This window comes from Scyliorhinus torazame, chromosome 9 (assembly GCF_047496885.1).
Source record: "Scyliorhinus torazame isolate Kashiwa2021f chromosome 9, sScyTor2.1, whole genome shotgun sequence".
NCBI classification, from domain to species: Eukaryota; Metazoa; Chordata; class Chondrichthyes; order Carcharhiniformes; family Scyliorhinidae; genus Scyliorhinus; species Scyliorhinus torazame.
The window spans coordinates 240,866,461-240,887,561 of record NC_092715.1 but is presented as its reverse complement, the minus strand read 5'-3'; the positions used below and the strand labels follow the sequence as shown (position 1 = coordinate 240,887,561).

The following is a 21,101-nucleotide window of genomic DNA, read 5'->3' as shown; positions in this document are numbered from 1 at the left end:
ATTTTTTATCCAATTAAACATGGGATGCTTTACCATACGGAGGCATTAATTCAGTGGTTGAGGGGTCATGTGGTAAGATATTGGTGTTGTGCAACTAAACCCTGGGATCCATGTGTGTTTATTTCGGGCTATCTACTTGTTGAAGGAATGGCTAGCTTTGGAATTGATGATGGTCATGGCCACCACTGTGCGTTTCTCAACTTTCATAACTCTTTTGCGCACGGTGAAGTTGAGACATCCTGAGTGAGTGAGACAGCCAGAGTGGGAATTGGAGCTTGGTCATTTGGAGCAGTGTGGTAATTCGGTGCAGGGTGGGTGGAGGTGCTTTTTCCCTTTTTGTTTTCTTTGTCTGGCTTTGTAACTGTTAGTCTGCAGGGAAAGATCCAGAGTGCATCCCGGGAAACAGAGAGATAACCAGGGAGCATCCTGAGAAGGTAGGTGATATAAAACCCTACCTTGGCATCTGTGGTGAAAGTGAAGGTAAGAATTTAAAGTTCAGAAATTAAAGTTTAATAACTAAATCGTTATAATGAGAGATATAAAAACAAGTTTAAAAAGTAATAACAATATTATATAAGTTAATTTAACGGTTAAGACATGTCAGGAGAACTCAGACCCGTGCCATGCTCTGCGTGTGCGATGTGGGAGTTCAGGGACCCTTACGGTGTCCCTGACTCATTCATGTGCAGGAAGTGCATCCAGCTGCAGCTCGTGTTAGATCGCTTGATGACTCTGGAGCTGCTGATGGACTCACTTTGGAGCATCCACGATGCCGAGGACGTCGTGGATGGCACGTTCACTGCGTTGGTCACACCGCAAGTGAAAATTACTGAGGGAGATAGAAAATGGGTGGCCAAAAGACAGAGCAAGAGCAGGAAGGCAGTGCAGATGTCCCCTGAGGTCATCTCCCTGCATAACAGGTATACCGCTTTGGATACCGTTGAGGGAGATGGCTCACCAGAGGAAGGCAGCAACAGCCAGGTTCATGGCACCGTGGCTGTCTCTGCTGCGGAGAAGGGCAGAAAGAAGAATGGCCGGGCTATAGTGATCGGGGACTCCATCGTAAGGGGAATAGACAGGCGGTTCTGCGGACGCAAGTGAGACTCCAGGATGGTATGTTGCCTCCCTGGTGCAAGGGTCAAGGATGTCTCGGAGCAGCTGCAGGACATTCTGGGGGCAGAGTGAACAGCCAGCTGTCGCGTGCATATAGGCATCAAAGATATCGTCAAAAAAAAGGATGAGGTCCTACAAGCTGAATTCAGGGAGTTAGGAGTTAAACTAAAAAGTAGTACCTCAAAGGTAGTAATCTCAGAATTGCTACAGTGCCACGAGCTAGTCAGGATATGTCAGGATAGATATATAAATGCGTGGTTCGAGAGATAGTGCAAGAGGGAGGGATTCAAATTCCTGGGGCGTTGGAACCGGTTCTGGGGGAGGTGGGACCAGTACAAACCGGACAGTCTGCACCTGGGCAGGACTGGAACCAAGGTCCTAGGGCGGGTGTTTGCTAGTGCTGTTGGGGAGGGTTTAAACTAATGTGGCAGGGGGATGGGAACTGATGCAGGAAGTCGGAGGGAAGCAAAACGGGGACAGAAACAAAAGGCAGGAAGGGGGAAAGTGTAAGGCCGAGAAGCCAGAGTCAAAAATCAAAAAAGGCTACAGTGCAGGGTACAGTGACTGAGCAGAGCTCAGTGAATAGGCCCAGTAATACTAAAAGGAATAAAACGGGAAGTAAAAACATAAATGGAAAGCGACGCGGCAGGTTGTAACATGAAGATATGGATACAATGATAAGGAAAATTAGGAGAAAAGTTAAAAGGAAAAATAACTTAGGAGAGGTTACTGATAGAAGTGTTAAGATTCAAAACTGAGGTATAAAAGCCAACATAAGGGTACTTTACCTGAATGCTCATATTATTCGGAAAAAGGTAAATGAGTTGATGGCGCAAATCATCGTGAATGACTATCATTTAGTGGCCATTACTGAAACATGGTAAAAGGATGGTCACGACTGGGAGTTAAATATCCAAAGGTATCAAACTACATGGAAGGACAGAGTGGATGGTAAGGGAGGTGGTGTAGCTCTGTTATTTACGGATGACATCCGGGCAGTAGTGAGGGATGACATCAGTGCTATGGAGGATAAGGTTGAATCCATTTGGGTGGAAATCAGGAATAGTAAGGTGAAAAAGTCACTGATAGGAGTATCTATAGGCCACCAAATAGTAACATTATGGCGGGGTGGGCAATAAACAAACAAATAACTGATGCATGTAGAAATGGTACAGCAGTTATCATGGGGGATTTTAATCTACACGTCGATTGGTTTAACCAGGTCGGTCAAGGCAGTCTTGAGGAGGAGTGTACAGAATGTATAGAACAGTTTCCTAGAACAGTATGTAATTGAACCTACAAGGGAACAAGCGATCCTCGATCTGGTCCTGTGTAAAGAGACAGGATTGATTCATGATCTCATAGTTAGGGATCCTCTCGGAAGGATCAATCATAATATGGTGGAATTTAAAATACAGATGGAAGGGTGAGAAGGTGAAATCAAAGACTAGTGTTTTGTGCTTAAACAAAGGAGATTACAATGGGGTGAGAGAAGAGCTGTCTAAGGTAGACTGGGAGCAAAGACTTTATGGACAAACAGTTGAGGAACAATGGAGAACCTTCCAAGCAATTTTTCGCAGTGCTCAGCAAACATTTATACCAACAAAAAGGATGGACGGTAGAAAGAGGGAAAATCGACCGTGGATATCTAAGAAAATAAGTGAGAGTATCAAATTGAAGGAAAACGCATACAAAGTGGCAAAGATTAATAGGAGACTAGAGGATTGGGAAATGTACTAAAGCTACTAAAAAAAGCAACAAAGAAGAGTAAGATAGATTGAGAGTCAACTTGCTCAGAATATAAAAACAGATAATAAAAGTTTCCACAAATACATAAAACAAAAAAGAGCAGCTAAGGTAAATATTGGTTCTTTAGAGGATGAGAAGGGAGATTTAATAATGGAACATGAGGAAATGGCTGAGGAACTGAACAGGTTTTTTGGGTCGGTCTTCACAGTGGACGACACAAATAACATGCCAGTGACTGATGGAAATGAGGCTATGACAGCTGAGGACGTTGAGACGATTATCACAAAGAAGGTAGTGATGGGCAAGTTAATGGGGCTAAAGGTAGACAAGTCTCCTGGCCCTGATGGAATGCATCCCAGGGTATTAAAAGAGATGGCTAGGGAAATTGCAAATGCACTCGTGATAATTTACCAAATTCACTAGACTCTGGGGTGGTCCTTGCGGATTGGAAATTAGCCAACGTGACACCACTGTTTAAAAAAGAAGGTAGGCAGAAAAGCGGGTAATTATAGGCCAATTAGTCCAACTTCGGTAGTAGGGAAGATGCTGGAATCTATCATCGAGGAAGAAATAGCAAGGCATCTGGATGGAAATTGTCCCATTGGACAGACACAGCATGGGTTCATAAAGGGCAGGTTGTGCCTAACTAATTTAGTGGAATTTTTTGAGGACATTACCAATGCATTAGGCAACAGGGAGCCAATGGATGTGGTATATCTGGATTTCCAGAAAGCTTTTGACAAGGAGCCACACAAAAGGTTGCTGTATAAGATGATGATGCAAGTCATTAAGGGTAAAGTAGTAGCATGGATATTGGATTGGTTAATAAATAGAAAGCAAAGAGTGGGGAGGAATGGGTGTTTCTCTGGTTGGCAATCAGTAGCTAGTGGTGTCCCTCAGGGATCAATGTTGGGCCCACAACTGTTCACAATTTACATCGATGATTTGGAGTTAGGGCCCAAGTGCAATGTGTCCAAGTTTGCAGACGACACTGAGATGAATGGTAAAGCAAAAAGTGCAGAGAATACGGAAGTCTGCAGAGGGATTTGGATAGTTTAAGTGAATGGGCTAGGGTCTGGTAGATGGAATACAATGTTGACATCTGTGAGATTATCACATTGGGAGGAATAACAGCAAAAGGGATTATTATTTAAATGATAAAATATTAAAACATGCTGCTGTGCAGAGGGACCTGGGTGTCCTAGTGCATGAGTCGCAAAAAGTTGATTTCCAGGTGCAACAGGTGATTAAGAAGGCAAATGGAGTTTTGTCCTTCATTGCTAGAGGGATGGAGTTTAAGACTAGGGAGGTTATTCTGCAACTGTATAAACTGTAAGGCCACACCAGCAGTATTGTGTTCAATTTTGGTCTCCTTACCTGAGAAAGGACGTCCTGGCGCTGGAGGGTGTGCAGAGGAGATTCACTAGGTTAATCCCAGAGTTGAGGGAGTTGGATTACGAGGAGAGGTTGAGTAGACTGGGACTGTACTCGGAATTTAGAAGGATGCGGGGGGGATCGTATAGAAACATATAAATTAATGAAGCAAATAGATACGATAGATGCAGGGAGGTTGTTTCCACTGACGGGTGAAAGCAGAACTAGGGATATAGCCTCAAAATAAAGGGAAGTAGATTTAGGACTGAGTTTAGGAGGAACTTCTTCACTTAAAGGGTTGTGAATCTATGGAATTCCCTGCCCAGTGAAGCAGTTGAGGCTCCTTCATTAAATGTTTTCAAGATAAAGATAGATAGTTTTTTGAAGAATAAAGGAATAAAGGGTTATGGTGTTCGGGCCGGAAAGTGGAGCTGAGTCCACAAAATATCAGCCATGATCTCATTGAATGGCGGAGCAGGCTCGGAGGGCCAAATGGCCTACTCCTGCTCCTAGTTCTTATGTAACTACGCGTTTGATGATGCCTCAAGGATGACACTAGTGGTATGCAATTATTATTTCTGCACGTGTTGTCTCACAGCTCTGAAGAACCATGAAACTGTTTATGATCCCAGACCAGACCCTCCAATTTTGTTACGATCCCAGACAAGACTCACAATTTTGTTAGGATCCACTTGGGGACCAGTGGCTTCTTCTTGTTAAGTAGATGACATTTGAGGTCCCAGGTCCTTACGAAGAGAGTAAAGCTGCAAGGTTCCACAGTTTTAAGCAAACAGAAGAACCTTTAGTTTACAAAAATCAGGAACACGCACAGTCAACACTACCTACCTTACACTCTCATATCCAGAATTAACATGAAATAAACATGAATTAACAGGTGAACTGTGGATGCACAAGTTGCATGTTAAATGGCAGCCACAACCAAGACAGATCCCCCAAATATTCTCAGCAACCCACTCACATGTCAGTGAGTCATAAAATGCATTTAAAACTCTTGTCCTACAGAGATTTCTTCCACAGTTGAGTAACTCAATTCCATGAGTTCCTCCTGCAACACTGCTCCTCTCTTTCCAAGATAAAGCCTCCGGTTTCCCTCAAAAGCTACTCCAACCCAGACTGCTTGCCTCCAAGTTGCTCAATCTCTTCTCCTGAAACTGCGTCCCACTGCATTTGCAAGGCTGTGCCCCAACTCCCAGCTTCACAGAGCCAGCCAGTTGTTGTTTGTTCCAGCCTCACTCGGCTGGAAATTGCCTTCGGGCTCTCTTCACCTCAATTTCCCCAGCAGCATGAAGCACAAGCAATCTTCTCCTGCCTCCTCCAACTCCAGGCACAGGGGAGGAATTACTGCTCATCACGGCCTGCTGTTCCCCTCTGCAGCATGAAGCGGATGGCAACAATTCAGCAGCGTGGAGTCGATCCTCGAAAGGTCTGCCCCTTTGCTGGTGTTCACTCTCTCTGTCCCTTTAACTAATCGATGTTACCAGTTAACCACCTCCCAATTCAGTTCCAACCCCTGTTCTGAAGCAGAGTCTGATGTAACAACCCTTGGTATATTCTGTGTCTTAAATATTACAATATTTAGTCAACCAAGGGTCACCCTCCCTGCCACACTCCCAGGGCCAAAATTACAAAAACACAGATGAAAAAAATCCCCCAAAATATCAAATCCCTCACACAACAGGAATGTAGAAGGGCAAAAAAACAAAGAACAAAGAAAAGTATAGCACAGGAACAGGCCCTTCGGCCCCCCCCAAGCCTGTGCCGACCATGCTGCCCGTCTAAACTAAAATCTTCTACACTTCCTGGGTCCTTCTATTCCCATCCTATTCATGTATTTGACAAGATGCCCCTTAAACGTCACTATCGTCCCTGCTTCCACCACCTCCTCCGGCAGCGAGTTCCCGCACCCACTACCCTCTGTGTAAAGAACTTGCTTCGTACATCTCCTCTAAACCTTGCCCCTCTCACCTTAAACCTATGCCCCCTAGTAATTGACCCCTCTACCCTGGGAAAAAGTCTCTGACTATCCACCCTGACTATGCCCCTCATAATTTTGTAGACCTCTATCAGGTCGCCCCTCAACCTCCGTCGTCCCAGTGAGAACAAACCAAGTTTATTCAACCTCTCCTCATATCTAATGCCCTTCATACCAGGCAACATCCTGGTAAATCTCTTCTGCGCCCTCTCTAAAGCCTCCACATCCTTCTGGTAGTGTGGCGACCAGAATTGAACACTATACTCCAAGTGTGGCCTAACTAAGGTTCTATACAGCTGCAACATGACTTGCCAATTTTTATACTCAATGCCCCGGCCAATGAAGGCAAGCATGCCGTATGCCTTCTTGACTACCTTCTCCACCTGTGTTGCCCTTTCAGTGACCTGTGGACCTGTACACCTAGATCTCTTTGACTGTCAATACTCTTGAGGGTTCTACCATTCACTGTATCTTGTTTTCTGGCTAACGTTATTCCAACTTGATCTGGGTAAAAGTGCAATTGGTGCACACGAGCATCCGAAATAGGAGGAGGAGCAGGTCTCATTGAGTCCATGCTGCCATTCAATAAGATCATGGCTGATCTGACGGTAATCTCAACTCCACAATCCCACCTACCGCTGATAACTTTTAACCACCTTTCTCATCAAGAATCTATCTGGTTCTGTTTTTTAAATATTCAAGTACTCTGCTTCCACTGCCTTTTGAAGGAAGAGAGTTCCGGCGACTCACTATCCTCAGAGAAATACATTTTCCTCATATCTGTTTTAAATGTTCGACTCCCTAGTTCTAGATTCTCTGACCAGGGGAAACATCCTCTCCACATCCACCCTGTCAAGACTACTCAGGATCTTGTATCTCTCATTCAAGTTGCCTCTTACTCTTCTGAACTCCAGCGGATGCAAGCCCAACCTTTCTTTATAAGACATGCCTCGAGGACTCGAATGGGATCCCATTCCTATCTTTATGTCATCAGCAAATTTAGTCTCATAAACCTTTTCTGAAATGCTCATTGTGCATTTACATCCTTCCTTAAATAAGGCCATGCTAAAATTGCCCCTACGGGGATAGAGTGGGGGAGTGGGCCTCGGTAGAGTGCTCTTTCAGAGGGTTGGTACAGACTCGATGGGCCGAATGGCCCCCTTCTGCACTGATTCCATGATTAACTTTTGTAGCCTCCTTACATCCTCTTCACAGCTTACCTTCCTCCCTATTTTTGTGCAATCAGCAAATTTAGCAACCATACCTTTGGTCCCCTTATCTAAGTCATTTATATGAACTGTAAGCGGTTGAGGCCCCAGCATTCACCCCTTTGTCACATCACTCATTACAACTTGCCAACCAGAAAATGACACATTTATGCCTATGGTCTGTCAGCTAGCCAATCTTTCATCCTTGCCAATATGTTACTCCCTATATTATAAGCTTTTATTTTCTGCATTAACCTTTGATATGGTATCAGATCTAATGCCTTCTGGAAATCTAAATACAATACACCTGCCGCATTCCCCTTTGTCCACATAATATCAGTACTTATTCAATGAACTCCAATAAATTGGTTAAACATAATTTCCCTTTCACAAAACCATGTTGACTCTGCCTGAATACCTTGAATTTATCTAAGTGCCCTGCTATAACGTCTTTAATAATAGCTTCTGATATTTTCCCTCTGACAGATCTTCAGCTAACTGGCTCTTAACTACGGTAACAGTAGGTGTGCCCTTCGTAGCCACAAGGTGCTGGTTTCATCATGGAGAAGTCCCTCAAGTATTTTGCTGGCATGTAGTACAGTCGAGTAACTCAATTCCATGAGTTCCCCCTGTAACACTGCTCCAATGTTGATCACAATTGCCTACAAATCCTCACCCTGCGATATGCTCTAGGGTCCAATAGCTGAGTATGCATCTCCTATGTATTCAGCTATGCATGCATTTTTAAAAATATCCATAAAGGTTAACACTGGTTTGTCCCTTCATCCTCAACAGACTTTCTCACTTATGCCACCCCTTGTTTGAAGAGAGACAACCACCAAAGCAATTTGAACAGATTAAGTACATCAATAAAACAAAAAAAAGTAATGAAACATAATCGTCACATTCATAGAATTTATAGTGCAGAAGGAGGCCATTCAGCCCATCGAGTCTGCACCGGCCTTTGGAAAGAGCACCCTACTTAAGCCCACACCTCTACCCTATACCTGTAACCCAGCAACCCCACCCCAACCTTTTTGGACACTAAGGGCAATTTATCATGGCCAATCCACCTAACCTGCTCATCTTTGGACTGTGGGAGGAAACCAGGGCACCCGGAGGAAACCCACACTGATACAGGGAGAACATGCTTGAACCTGGGACCCTGGAGCTGTGAAGCAACTCTGCTAAGTAGCTGTGCTACCGTGCTGCCCGCATGCTTATTAATGCCTACAAGACACTGAAGGCACCAAGTGTAGGCAACCTCCCTCTGCAGAGCCACACAGGCATGAACAAAACCATGCAAGAGAGGCAGGAAGGCTGAGTGACCCTGACCCAATATTCCCATCAACACCCATTCACAGGCCAAGTCATTGTGGACGTAAAGACTGATATTTTGGTTAAGCCCAGGATCAAACACAAAGTCCAGGAGCCAAGCTAGCAAATAGCTAAAGTTTAGCAGTGCTTGGTGAATGTGAAGCCGAAAGCTGACAAGCAATCACCTCAAATAATTGAACAAGTCCTCACATTCAACAAATACATGGAACACGGACTCATTCAGACCGCAAAAGTTACTACCAGCCTGGGAGCCTGTGAAACAGCTTAAAGCCAAGTGCAAGGGATTGTTCCGTGCAATACTCGACCAGGCCTGGTCCTCAGTGATGTAGTCTCGTGTAGAGAGAGCAGTCCACTGCTGCCCATCCCCTCTGCTAGTTGGAAAGATGGAATGCCAAGTCCCCATTTCCATGTGACACATGGCAGAAAAAGAAATCTATTTTACTGTGCAGTGGCTGGATTTCTCGAGGAGCTACGTCCTGTTCTTGCCAGTTCTCAGCTGCACTTGTGGAAAACAGGTGTTCACAGCTCTCGGGATGGTAGGATCAGAGGCACAATCATTCTCACTCGATCATCTATATATATATGCATGCATGCATAAACACTCACAGTTAATGAGATTTATTGGGTATTTTGCTGACAGCTTTGTATCCAATTATCAGAAAACATGAGGCAATGCTGTATCTTGGTGCAGCTATGCTAGCACCACATTTTCCTACATCTATCAACACTTCTCTCCCTGCAGCACCGGCCCCCACTCCCCCCACCCCCACCCACCCCTACTGGTTTTCATCTGCCTAGGTTGCAGATATGTCATTCACCCACTGTAGGAAACATTTTTTGATATTAAGGGCCACAGCCAAATGTCTGTTGACGCACTGGGTGCAAATTTGATTTTGCACAATATTGGAAAACAAGTGACATTGAATCAACTGCCTGTTGCACATCACTCCCAATATTCACTTAACTGAAATCAGCAGAAAGGAAAATTAAAGAGAGACTGAAATCTGGCTGGCAATTCACAATCACTCATTTCACACTGCTGCACACAGTCAAAATTATTCCCACTGCCTTCCATTTGAATGTTTGAACTGATACCGCGCTGATTAGTCTTTGCCTGGAGTATCAATGAGAGCTTTATGTGCTAAATCAGAATGATGACAACAGACATTAAGCTGCAAAGCTTTTGGACAGGCTTGTCCAATGCGGACAGTGAAAACCTCTGTCATCTATTTCTGAATATCAGCAACTTGAATGAGTGCTTTGCACTCCACTAGTGATACTCTCAACAAACCAGATTCTGATGCATGGATACACATGGAACCATGGAAGCTGGAGGCAGGCTACCATAAATAAGAGAAAATCTGAGGTGCCCAGGGAACCCAAGGAGGACACTATTCAGCTTTAACAATTGGCAGGGGTGGGAACCGGGGTTTCTTGCATTCATCGATTTGCAAAATATGCCACGTTTGAATGTTACCTTACGCAGCGACCGTCCAGGATAGCTACAGCAAGCTTGTCGATAAAAACTGACAGGATTTCTGTGAATCCATTCTTGCCTCTGACATTTTTGGCACAGGAACCAGACAGGATGGATCCCAGCTGCTTCAATCCTTCACATGGGGGGGGGGGGGGGGGGGGGGGGATGGGGGCGGGGGGGTGGGTGGGGTCTGAACTCTCGGAATAACCACCCTAGTATTAAAACATTGAATTAAAAAAGTTGGAAGTGGTGTTTAAAATCTGGCTATTTGGTTGGTATTATGGATCAACTGCCTGAAACCCAATAATTATCTCCAGAAATCAATCACCTGCACCAGTGGTCACCACAGGCTTGGCTCTGCTACGAGCTCCATCTCCCTTTGTTGTGTAAGCTGTCACAGTGACAGAGTAGGTAGCTTCAGGCAAGAGCCCAGAAATGATCATCTCCTGTACACAGAAAAGGCAACAGAATAAAAAGGAAAGAAATAAAACAACAATGAGAGTCTCTTGTGGAGTTTTCGGCCATCAGTCACACACTGTTCAGGTCTGTGATCAATATGGGAATCAGGAAAATTGTGGGGCGCAACATTTAATCTATCCTGTGTTCAGGTTTAACACGTATTAACATGTTTGAGTAACAGATTTTGTCAGTTTCTAAAAGACATATACGTTTCTTTATCTTCCACATCATTTTCCATACATTTCAAATGTTCAACAATGAATTTCAGTTAGAAAGTGCAAAGGAACATTAATTGTTACTTCATCATACTGTGAACATGATATGAAAGCTGTTACTCAGGGTTAACAGGCTGTATTTGTGCAGTTGTGAAAACAATTATCTGTCATTGTTGTACTCTTTGAAAGAACAAGCAACTACGGCAGAAAGATTGTAACTTGTCTTATCTGTTCTCGACCGAAGTAAAAAGTCATATTTAATTTTCTGATGTCACAGCTGGGCAGTGATGGATCAGCACGGATCTGGATAGTGGATCAATTAGAGAGGAACTGGACAGTGATCACTGAGAGAGGATCTGGACAGTGATCAATGAGAGAGGATCTGGACAGTGATCAATGAGAGAGGAACTGGGCCGTGATCACTGAGTGAGGATCTGGAATTATCATAGATTATGATAGAATTTACAGTGCAGAAGGAGGCCATTCGGCCCATCGAGTCTGCACTGGCTCTTGGAAAGAGCACCCGACCCAAGGTCAACACCTCCACCCTATCCCCAGAACCCAGTATCCCACCCAACACTAAGGGCAATTTCAGACACTAAGGGCAATTTATCTTGGCCAATCCACCTAACCTGCACATCTTTGGACTGTGGGAGGAAACCGGATCACCCGGACGAAACCCACGCACACACGGGGAGGATGTGCAGACTCCGCACATACAGTGACCCAAGCCGGAATCGAACCTGGGACCCTGGAGCTGTGAAGCAATTGTGCTGTCCACAATGCTACCGTGCTGCCCATATCAATCAGAGAGGATCTGGACAGAATTCAATCCGAGAGGATCGAGACAGTGACCAATGAGAGAGGATGGGGACAGTGATCAATGAGAGAGGATCTGGACAGTGATCAATCTGAGAGGATCTAGACAGAGACCAATGAAAGAGGATCTGGACAGTGATCAATCAGAGTGGATCTGGAAAGTGAGCAATCAGAGAGAATCTGGACAGTGATCAATCAGAGAGGATCTGGACAGTGATCAATCCAACAGGTTCTGGACAGTGATCAATCCGACAGGATGTAGACAGTGATCAATGAGAGAGGATCTGGACAGTGATCAATGAGAGAGGATCGGGAATGTGATCAATGGGAGGGGATCTGGACAGGTATCAATGAGAGAGGATATGGACAGTGATCAATCAGAGAGGATCTGGAATGTGATCAATCAGAGAGATCTGGACAGTGATCAATGAGAGAGGATCTGGAAAGTGATCAATGAGAGAGGATCTGGACAGTGATCAATCAGAGAGGATCTGGACAGTGATCAATCAGTGTAGATCTGGACAGTGATCAATCAGAGAGGATCTGGACAGTGATCGATCAGGGAGGATCTGGACAGTGATCAATGAGTGAGGATATGGACAGTGATCAATGAGAGAGGATCTGGACAGTGATCAATCAGAGAGGATCTGGACAGTGATCAATCAGAGTGGATCTGGACAGTGATCAATCGAGAGGATCTGGACAGTGATCAATGAGAGAGGATCTGGACAGTGATCGATCAGAGAGGATCTGGACAGTGATAAATGAGTGAGGATCTGGACAGTGATCAATGAGTGAGGATCTGGACAGTGATCAATGAGAGAGGATCTGGACAATGATCAATGAGAGAGGGTCTAGACAGAGACCAATGAAAGAGGATCTGGACAGTGATCAATCAGAGTGGATCTGGAAAGTGATCAATGAGAGAGGATCTGGACAGTGATCAATCAGAGAGGATCTGGACAGTGATCAATCAGTGTGGATCTGGACAGTGATCAATCAGAGAGGATCTGGACAGTGATCGATCAGGGAGGATCTGGACAGTGATCAATGAGTGAGGATCTGGACAGTGATCAATGAGAGAGGATCTGGAAAGTGATCAATGAGAGAGGATCTGGACAGTGATCAATCAGAGAGGATCTGGACAGTGATCAATCAGTGTGGATCTGGACAGTGATCAATCAGAGAGGATCTGGACAGTGATCGATCAGGGAGGATCTGGACAGTGATCAATGAGTGAGGATCTGGACAGTGATCAATGAGAGAGGATCTGGACAGTGATCAATCAGAGAGGATCTGGACAGTGATCAATCAGAGTGGATCTGGACAGTGATCAATCGAGAGGATCTGGACAGTGATCAATGAGAGAGGATCTGGACAGTGATCGATCAGAGAGGATCTGGACAGTGATAAATGAGTGAGGATCTGGACAGTGATCAATGAGTGAGGATCTGGACAGTGATCAATGAGAGAGGATCTGGACAATGATCAATGAGAGAGGGTCTAGACAGAGACCAATGAAAGAGGATCTGGACAGTGATCAATCAGAGTGGATCTGGAAAGTGAGCAATCAGAGAGAATCTGGACAGTGATCAATCAGAGAGGATCTGGACAGTGATAAATCCAACAGGTTCTGGACAGTGATCAATCCAACAGGATTCAGACAGTGATCAATGAGAGAGGATCTGGACAGTGATCAATGAGTGAGGATATGGACAGTGATCAATGAGAGAGGATCTGGACAGTGATCAATCAGAGAGGATCTGGACAGTGATCAATCAGAGTGGATCTGGACAGTGATCAATCGAGAGGATCTGGACAGTGATCAATGAGAGAGGATCTGGACAGTGATCAATCAGAGAGGATCTGGACAGTGATCAATCAGTGTGGATCTGGACAGTGATCAATCAGAGAGGATCTGGACAGTGATCAATGAGTGAGGATCTGGACAGTGATCAATCCAACAGGTTCTGGACAGTGATCAATCCGACAGGATGCAGACAGTGATCAATGAGAGAGGATCTGGACAGTGATCGATCAGGGAGGATCTGGACAGTGATCAATGAGTGAGGATCTGGACAGTGATCAATGAGAGAGGATCTGGAAAGTGATCAATCAGAGAGGATCTGGACAGTGATCGATCAGGGAGGATCTGGACAGTGATCAATGAGTGAGGATCTGGACAGTGATCAATGAGAGAGGATCTGGAAAGTGATCAATGAGAGAGGATCTGGACAGTGATCAATCAGAGAGGATCTGGACAGTGATCAATCAGTGTGGATCTGGACAGTGATCAATCAGAGAGGATCTGGACAGTGATCGATCAGGGAGGATCTGGACAGTGATCAATGAGTGAGGATCTGGACAGTGATCAATGAGAGAGGATCTGGAAAGTGATCAATGAGAGAGGATCTGGACAGTGATCAATCAGAGAGGATCTGGACAGTGATCAATCAGTGTGGATCTGGACAGTGATCAATCAGAGAGGATCTGGACAGTGATCGATCAGGGAGGATCTGGACAGTGATCAATGAGTGAGGATCTGGACAGTGATCAATGAGAGAGGATCTGGACAGTGATCAATCAGAGAGGATCTGGACAGTGATCAATCAGAGTGGATCTGGACAGTGATCAATCGAGAGGATCTGGACAGTGATCAATGAGAGAGGATCTGGACAGTGATCGATCAGAGAGGATCTGGACAGTGATAAATGAGTGAGGATCTGGACAGAGATCAATGAGTGAGGATCTGGACAGTGATCAATGAGAGAGGATCTGGACAATGATCAATGAGAGAGGGTCTAGACAGAGACCAATGAAAGAGGATCTGGACAGTGATCAATCAGAGTGGATCTGGAAAGTGAGCAATCAGAGAGAATCTGGACAGTGATCAATCAGAGAGGATCTGGACAGTGATAAATCCAACAGGTTCTGGACAGTGATCAATCCAACAGGATGCAGACAGTGATCAATGAGAGAGGATCTGGACAGTGATCAATCAGGGAGCATCTGGACAGTGATCAATCTGAGAGGATCAAGACAGTGATCAATGAAAGAGGATCTGGACAGTGATCAATGAGAGAGGATCTGAACAGTGATCAGTCAGAGAGGATCTGGACAGTGATCAATCAGCGTGGATCAGGACAGTGATCAATCAGAGAGGATCTGGACAGTGATCAATGAGGGAGGATATGGACAGTGATCAATGAGAGAGGATCTGGACAGTGATCGATCAGAGAGGATCTGGGCAGTGATAAATGAGTGAGGATCTGGACAGTGATCAATGAGAGAGCAACTGGACAATGATCAATGAGAGAGGATCTGGACAGTGATCAATGAGGGAGGATATGGACAGTGATCAATGAGAGAGGATATGGACAGGGATCAATCAGAGGGGATCTGGACAGTGATCAATCAGAGAGGATCTGGACAGTGATCAATGAGAGAGGATCTGGACAGTGATCAATCAGAGAGGATCTGGACAGTGATCAATCTGAGATAATATGGAAAGTGATCAATCAGAGAGGATCTGGACAGTGATGAGTCAGAGAAGATCTGGAAAGTGATCAATGAGAGAGGATCTGGAAAGTGATCACTGAGAGAGGATCTGGACAGTGATCATTCAGCGAGTATCTGGGCATAGATCAATCAGAAAATATCTGGAAAGTGGTCAGTCAGAGAGGATCTGGACAGTGATCAATGAGACAGGAGCTGGAGATCGATCAAACAGAGAGGATCTGGACAGTGATCAATCTGCGAGGATCTGGACAGAGATCAATCAAAGAGGATCTGGACTTTGATCAATCAGAGTGGATCAGGACAGTGATCAATCAGAGTGGATCTGGACAGTGATCGGTCAGAGAGGATCTGGACAGTGATCAATGAGAGAGGATCTGGACAGTGATCAATCAGAGAGGATCTGGACAGTGACAATGAGTGAGGATCTGGACAGTGATCAATCAGAGATGATCTGGGATGTGATCAATCACAGAGGATCTGGACTGTGATCAATGAGAGAGGATCTGGACAGTGATCAATGAGAGAGGATCTGGATAGTGATCAATCAGAGAGGATCTGAACAGTGATCAATGAGAGAGGATCTGGACAGTGATCAATGGGAGAGGATCTGGACAGTGATTAATGAGAGAGGATCCGGACAGTGATCAATCAGAGAGGATGTGTATAGTGATCAATGAGGGAGGATCTGGACAGTGGTCAATCACAGAGTATCTGGACAGTGATCAATGAGAAAGTTCTGGACAGTGATCAATGAGAGAGGGTCTGGACAGTGATCAATGAGAGAGGATCTGGACAGTGATCAATTAGAGAGGATCTTAACAGTGATCAATCAGAGAGGATCTGGACAGTGATCAATCAGAGAGGATCTGGACAGTCATCAATTAGGGAGGATCTGGACAGTGATCATTCAGGGAGGATCTGGACAGTGATCAATTAGCGAGGATCTGGACAGTGATCAATCAGAGAGGATCTGGACAGTGATCAATCAGAGAGGATCTCGTAGTCATCAATTAGGGAGGATCTGGACAGTGATCATTCAGGGAGGATCTGGAATGTGATCAATGAGAGAGGATCTGGACAGTGATCGATCATAGAGGATCTGGACAGTGATCAATGAGTGAGGATCTGGACAGTAATCAATCAGAGAGGATCCGGACAGTGATCAATCTGAGATCATCTAGACAGTGATCAATCAGAGAGGGTTTGGACAGTGATGAGTCAGAGAATATCTGGAATGTGATCAATCAGAGAGGATCAGGAATGTGATCAATCAGAGAGGATCTGGACAGCGATCAATCTGTGATCATCTAAACAGTGATCAATCAGAGAGGGTTTGGACAGTGATGAGTCAGAGAAGATCTGGAATGTGATCAATCAGAGAGGATCTGGAATGTGATCAATCAGAGAGGATCTGGAATGTGATCAACGAGAGAGGATCTGGGCAATGATCAATGAGAGAGGATATGGAATGTGATCAATCAGAGAGGATATGGAATGTGATCAATCAGAGAGGATCTGGACAGTGATCAATCTGAGATCATCTAGACAGTGATCAATCAGAGAGGGTTTGGACAGTGATGTGTCAGAGAAGATGTGGAATGTGATCAATGAGAGAATATGGAATGTGATCAATCAGAGAGGATCTGGACAGTGATCAATCTAAGATCATCTAGACAGTGATCAATCTGAGAGGTTTCGACAGTGATGAGTCAGAGAAGATCTGGAATGTGATCAATCAGAGAGGATCTGGAATGTGATCAACGAGAGAAGATCTTGGCAGTGATCAATGAGAGAGGATATGGAATGTGATCAATGAGAGAGGATCTGGAATGTGATCAATCAGAGAGGATCTGGAATGTGATCAACGAGAGAGGATCTGGGCAGTGATCAATGAGAGAATATGGAATGTGATCAATCAGAGAGGATCTGGACAGTGATCAATCTAAGATCATCTAGACAGTGATCAATCTGAGAGGTTTCGACAGTGATGAGTCAGAGAAGATCTGGAATGTGATCAATCAGAGAGGATCTGGAATGTGATCAATTAGAGAGGATCTGGAATGTGATCAACGAGAGAGGATCTGGGCAATGATCGATCAGAGAGGATCTGGACAGTGATCAATGAGTGAGGATCTGGACAGTGATCAATCAGAGAGGATCCGGACAGTGATCAATCAGAGAGGATATGGAATGTGATCAATTAGAGAGGATCTAGAATGTGATCAATCAGAGAGGATCTGGACAGTGATCAATCTGAGATCATCTAGACAGTGATCAATCAGAGAGGGTTTGGACAGTGATGAGTCAGAGAAGATCTGGAATGTGATCAATCAGAGAGGATCTGGAATGTGATCAGTCAGAGAGGATCTGGAATGTGATTAACGAGAGAGGATCTGGGCAGTGATCAATGAGAGAGGATATGGAATGTGATCAATCAGAGAGGATCTGGACATTCATCAATGAGAGAGGATCTGGACAGTGATCGATGAGGGAGGATCTGGACAGTGATCACTGAGAGAGGATCTGGACAGTGATCAATGAGTGAGGATCTGGACAGTGATCAATCAGAGAGGATCCGGACAGTGATCACTGAGAGAGGAAATGGAATGTGATCAATCAGAGAGGAGCCGGACAGTGGTCAATGAGAGAGGATATGGACAGTGATCAATGAGGGAGGATCTGGACAGTGATCACTGAGAGAGGATCTGGACAGTGATCAATGAGAGAGGATATGGAATGTGATCAATCAGAGAGGATATGGAATGTGATCAATCAGAGAGGATCTGGACAGTGATCAATCTGAGATCATCTAGACAGTGATCAATCAGAGAGGGTTTGGACAGTGATGTGTCAGAGAAGATCTGGAATGTGATCAACCAGAGAGGATCTGGAATGTGATCAATCAGAGAGGATCTGGAATGAGATCAACGAGAGAAGATCTGGGCAGTGATCAATGAGAGAGGATATGGAATGTGATCAATGAGAGAGGATCTGGAATGTGATCAATCAGAGCGGATCTGGAATGTGATCAACGAGAGAAGATCTGGGCAGTGATCAATGAGAGAGGATATGGAATGTGATCAATGAGAGAGGATCTGGAATGTGATCAATCAGAGAGGATCTGGAATGTGATCAACGAGAGAGGATCTGGGCAGTGATCAATGAGAGAGGATAAGGAATGTGATCAATCAGAGAGGATCTGGACAGTGATCAATTTGAGATAATCTAGACAGTGATCAATCAGAGAGGTTTCGACAGTCATGAGTCAGAGAAGATCTGGAATGTGATCAATCAGAGAGGATCTGGAATGTGATCAATCAGAGAGGATCTGGAATGTGATCAACGAGAGAGGATCTGGGCAATGATCGATCAGAGAGGATCTGGACAGTGATCAATAAGTGAGGATCTGGACAGTGATCAATCAGAGAGGATCCGGACAGTGATCAATGAGAGAGGATATGGAATGTGATCAATTGGAGAGGATCTAGAATGTGATCAATCAGAGAGGATCTGGACAGTGATCAATCTGAGATCATCTAGACAGTGATCAATCAGAGAGGGTTTGGACAGTGATGAGTCAGAGAAGATCTGGAATGTGATCAATCAGAGAGGATCTGGAATGTGATCAGTCAGAGAGGATCTGGAATGTGATCAACGAGAGAGGATCTTGGCAGTGATCAATGAGAGAGGATATGGAATGTGATCAATCAGAGAGGATCTGGACAGTGGTCAATCTGAGATCATCTAGACAGTGATATATCAGAGAGGGTTTGGACAGTGATGAGTCAGAGAAGATCTGGAATGTGATCAATCAGAGTGGATCTGGAATGTGATCAATCAGAGAGGATCTGGAACGTGCTCAACGAGAGAGGATCTGGGCAGTGATCAATGAGAGAGGATCTGGATAGTGATCATGAGAGAGGGTCTGGACAGTGATCAATGAGAGAGGATATGGACAGTGATCAATGAGAGAGGATATGGACAGTGATCAATGAGAGAGGATCTGGACAGTGATCGGTGAGGGAGGATCTGGACAGTGATCACTGAGAGAGGATCCGGAGAGTGATCAATGAGAGAGGATCTGGACAGTGATCAATGAGAGAGGATCTGGAAAGTGATCAATCAGAGAGGATCTGGAAGGTGATCAATCAGAGAGGATCTGGAAAGTGATCAACGAGAGAGTATCTGGGCAGTGATCAATGCGAGAGGATCTGGACAGTGATCGATGAGGGAGGATCTGGACAGTGATCACTGAGAGAGGATCTGGACAGTGATCAATGAGAGAGGATCTGGACAGTGATCAATCAGAGAGGATCTGGAATGTGATCAATCAGAGAGGATCTAGAATGTGATCAATCAGAGAGGATCCGGACAGTGATCAATGAGAGAGGATATGGACAGTGATCGATGAGGGAGGATCTGGACAGTGATCACTGAGAGAGGATCTGGACAGTGATCAATCAGAGAGGATCCGGACAGTGATCAATGAGAGAGGATATGGAATGTGATCAATCAGAGAGGATCCGGACAGTGGTCAATGAGAGAGGATATGGACAGTGATCAATGAGGGAGGATCTGGACAGTGATCACTGAGAGAGGTTCTGGACAGTGATCGATGAGAGAGGAACTGGACAGTGATCAATCAGAGAGGATCCGGTCAGTGGTCAATGAGAGAGGATATGGAATGTGATCAATAAGAGAGGATCCGGACAGTGATCAATAAGAGATGATCTGGAATTTGATCAATGAGAGAGGATATGGACAGTGATCAATGAGAGAGGATCTGGAAAGTGACCAATCAGAGAGGATCTGGACAGTGATCAATGAGAGAGGATCTGGGCAGTGATCAATCAGAGAGGATCTGGACAGTGATCAATGAGAGAGGATCTGGGCAGTGATCAATCAGAGACGATCTGGACAGTGATCAATCAGAGACAATCTGGACAGTGATCAATCCGAGAGGATCTGGACATAGATCAATCGGAGAGGATCTGGACAGTGATCAATCAGAGAGGATCTGGATAGTGATCAATGGGAGAGGGTCTGGACAGTGATCAATCAGAGAGGATCTGGACAGTGATCAATCGGAGAGGATCTGGACAGTGATCAATCAGAGAGGATCTGGACAGTGAGCAATGAGAGCGGATCTGGACAGTGATCAATGAGACAGGCTCTGGACATGATCAATGAGAGAGGATCTGGACAGTGATCAATCAGAGAGGATCTGGACAGTGATCGATCAGAGAGGATCCGGACAGTGATCAATGTGTGAGGATCTGGACAGTGATCAATGAGAGAGGATCTGGACAGTGATCAATGAGAGAGGTTCTGACAGTGATGAGTCAGAGAAGATCTGGATTGTGATCAATCAGAGAGGATCTGGAATGTGATCAATTAGAGAGGATATGGAATGTGATCAATCAGAGAGGATCCGGACAGTGTTCAATGAGAGAGGATATGGACAGTGATCAATGAGGGAGGATCTGGACAGTGATCACTGAGAGAGGATCTGGACAGTGATCAATGAGAGAGGAACTGGACAGTGATCAATCTGAGAGGATCCGGACAGTGGTCAATGAGAGAGGATATGGAATGTGATCAATAAGAGAGGATCCGGACAGTGATCAATAAGAGATGATCTGGAATGTGATCAATGAGAGAGGATATGGACAGTGATCAATGAGAGAGGATCTGGAAAGTGATCAATCAGAGAGGATCTGGACAGTGATCAATGAGAGAGGATATGGGCAGTGAACAATCAGAGAGGATCTGGACAGTGATCAATCAGAGAGGATCTGGGCAGTGATCAATCAGAGACGATCTGGACAGTGATCAAT

General features: G+C 44.9%; 1 protein-coding gene across 27 annotated transcripts in view; it reads right to left on the bottom strand.

Moving 5' to 3' along the window:
- LOC140429768 (receptor-type tyrosine-protein phosphatase delta-like) overlaps positions 1–21,101 on the bottom strand; it is a 3,491,723-nt gene that overhangs the window by 203,375 nt on the left and 3,267,247 nt on the right. For 21 of the 27 annotated variants that reach the window (XM_072517184.1, XM_072517188.1, XM_072517191.1 and 18 more), the window contains one exon: positions 10,581–10,698. The exons of the other annotated variants lie outside the window; for them this stretch is intronic. In XM_072517184.1, coding sequence (XP_072373285.1) covers positions 10,581–10,698 — 118 coding nt within the window. The remainder of the gene's footprint in view (positions 1–10,580; positions 10,699–21,101) is intronic. 27 annotated transcript variants of the gene reach the window in all.